The 2,588-nt window shown below is 61.8% G+C and overlaps 1 protein-coding gene across 1 annotated transcript in view; it reads left to right on the top strand.

Annotated features, from left to right (window-relative positions):
• Positions 1 to 44: 44 nt before the first annotated feature.
• LOC103803560 (histone deacetylase 5-like) overlaps positions 45 to 2,588 on the top strand; it is a gene marked incomplete at both ends in the record, with an annotated part of 5,748 nt that continues 3,204 nt past the window's right edge. Inside the window, 5 exons of the mRNA XM_009076125.1 lie at positions 45 to 129; positions 827 to 960; positions 1,041 to 1,161; positions 1,917 to 1,966; positions 2,048 to 2,155. Of these exons, the coding sequence (XP_009074373.1) occupies positions 45 to 129; positions 827 to 960; positions 1,041 to 1,161; positions 1,917 to 1,966; positions 2,048 to 2,155 (498 nt within the window). The remainder of the gene's footprint in view (positions 130 to 826; positions 961 to 1,040; positions 1,162 to 1,916; positions 1,967 to 2,047; positions 2,156 to 2,588) is intronic.

Genomic DNA, 2,588 nt, shown 5'->3' with positions numbered 1-2,588 from the left:
AGCTGTACCCTGCGCCCCCCCTGGGGGTCCTGGCTCTGTCCCACCCTGCCCTCGCCCGTACCCAGTCGTCCCCTGCCAGTGTCAAGCCCCCTGCGCCCGAGGGGACCCCCAAGCACGTCTTCACCACAGGTACAGTGTGGGGGGACATGGGGGGTCCTGTCCTGTTGCGTGCTCCAGCACTTGGAGGGGTCAGGGGTGTCCCTGTCCCATGGGGTCCCTCTATCCCTGGGAGTCCTGCATCCCTTGGGTTGACATGGGGTGCTCCTCTACCATGGGGTGTCCCCGGGGCAGTGGAATCTTTGTGTCCCATGGGTGTCCCATCCCACAGGATCCTCTTGTCCCCTGTGGTTCCCAATTCCTTGGGCTGCTCAGAGATCTCCCTATCCCATGGGATCTCTCTCTCCTATGGGGTGCTACATCCCTTGGGGTGCTTGGGTGGTGTCTCGTGGGATCCCCTTGTCCCATGGGATTCCCAATATCTTGAGGGGTGCCTGGGGCTTCCCCAATTCCATGGGATCCCTCTGTTCTCCTGGGGTTCCCCCAGTGTCCCGCTCTCCCCTGGGGTTGCCAGTCCCTTGGGGTGCCTAGGACTCCCCTTACCCTATGGGATCCCCCTTTTCCCAGGGTTTCCCAATCCCCTGAGCTGCCCCAGTCCCATGGGATCCCTCTGTCCCCATGTCCCTCATTGTCCCTCTGTCCCCTGCCATTCCCCATCCTGGGGGGTGCCCATGTCCCCCAGTGCCCTGCTCTCCCCTGGGGTCTCCCGTGCCAGGGAGTGCCCAGGGGGGTTCTGGGGGTGCTGGTGCCAGGTGTGGTGCTGGCCCAGGTGTGGTGTACGACACGTTCATGCTGAAGCACCAGTGCACCTGTGGGAACACCACCATCCACCCGGAGCACGCCGGCCGCATCCAGAGCATCTGGTCCCGGCTCCAGGAGACAGGCCTGCTGGGCAAGTGTGAGGTGAGGTGGCACCCCACATCCCTGGGGGTCCCCAGCTTGGCTTGGGCAGTGGAGGGTTCATCCCTGTGCCCCTTTCCCAGCGGATCCGGGGCAGGAAGGCGACGCTGGAGGAGATCCAGACGGTGCACTCGGAGCACCACGCGCTGCTCTACGGCACCAGCCCCCTCAACCGCCAGAAACTGGACAGCAAGAAGCTGCTGGGTGGGTGCTGAGGGGGCCTGGATAGCTGGGACCCCCTCTTTGGAGCTGTTCCCCTATTCCATGGGCTCTCTGTGCCCCAGGGGGTGCCCCATCCCTTTAGGTGCCTGGGAGAGGTCGTGTCCCGTGGGGTGTCCCTGTGCCATCCGATCCCTTGAGGTGCCTGGGGGTCCCCCTAGCCCATGGAATCCATCTGTCCCTTGGAGTTTCCCATCCCTTAGGATGCCTGGGGTTCCCCCTGACCCACAGGATCCCCCTATCCTATGGGATCCTCTGTCTCTAGGGGTGCCCTGTCCCTTGGGGTGCCCTTGTCCCCCTTGGGTTCCCTATCCTTTGGGGTGCCCAGGACTCCCCCTAGCCCTGTGGGATCCCATGGATTCTCCTGTCCCGTGGGATCACCCTGTCCCCTGGGATTCCCAATCCTTTGGGGTGCCCAGGACTCCCCCTAGCCCCATAGGATCCCAGGAGTGCTCCTGTCCCATGGGATCACCCTGTCCCCTGGGATTCCCAATCCTTTGGGGTGCCAAGAGAGTCTCTGTATCCCATGTGATTCCTCTGCCCCTAGGCATACCCCATCTCTCAAGGTGTCCAGACCTCCCCCAATCCCATGGGATCCTCTAGTCCGCTGGGATTCCCAACCCTTTGGGCTGCCCAGGGGTCCCCTTATCCCATCAGATCCCTCTGTCCCTAGGGGTACCCCATCCCTGCCCCATGGTGGGGATCCCCCTGTCCCCACTCTCACGCTGCTCCACCCTCAGGTCCCATCACCCAGAAGACATACGCTGTGCTGCCGTGTGGGGGCATTGGGGTGAGTCTGGGGGTGCAGGGGTGGCTCCCTGGGGGTTGCCCAGCCTTGCTGACCCCTCTGTGTGTGCCTGTGGTGCCACAGGTGGACAGTGACACGGTGTGGAACGAGCTGCACTCCTCCAGCGCGGTGCGCACGGCCGTGGGCTGCCTGCTGGAGTTGGCCTTCAAGGTGGCTGCAGGGGAGGTCAAGGTGAGTGTGGGGCTTGCACACTCAGAGTTTCACAGTATCTTAAGGGCTTGGAATGGATCATCTAGTCCCAACACCTTCCACCAGAGCAGGTTGCTCAAGGCTTCATCCAACCTGGCTGTGAACACTGCCAGGGTTGGGGCAGCCACAGCCTCCCTGGGCAATCAGTGTCTCACCATCCTCACAGGGAAAATTTATTCCTAATATCTAATCTAAATCTCCTCTTTCCATTTATGCCCATTACTCCTTGTCCTATCACACCAGTTCCTAACTCTCCTGGGGGCAGTGGCACTTGTGCAAGCTCATGTGTGTGCACACTCCCTTTCTACTCCAGTCTTGTGAGGCCTCACCTGGAGTACTCCACATGGGTCTGGTGTCCCCATGGACATGGAACTGTTGGAGCAAGTCCAAAGGAGGCCACGAAGGTGATCAGAGG

Source organism: Acanthisitta chloris, unplaced genomic scaffold (genome assembly GCF_000695815.1).
Source record: "Acanthisitta chloris isolate BGI_N310 unplaced genomic scaffold, ASM69581v1 scaffold8066, whole genome shotgun sequence".
NCBI lineage: Eukaryota > Metazoa > Chordata > Aves > Passeriformes > Acanthisittidae > Acanthisitta > Acanthisitta chloris.
Note: the sequence above shows the minus strand (reverse complement) of the source record. Positions and strands in the feature narration are given on the sequence as shown.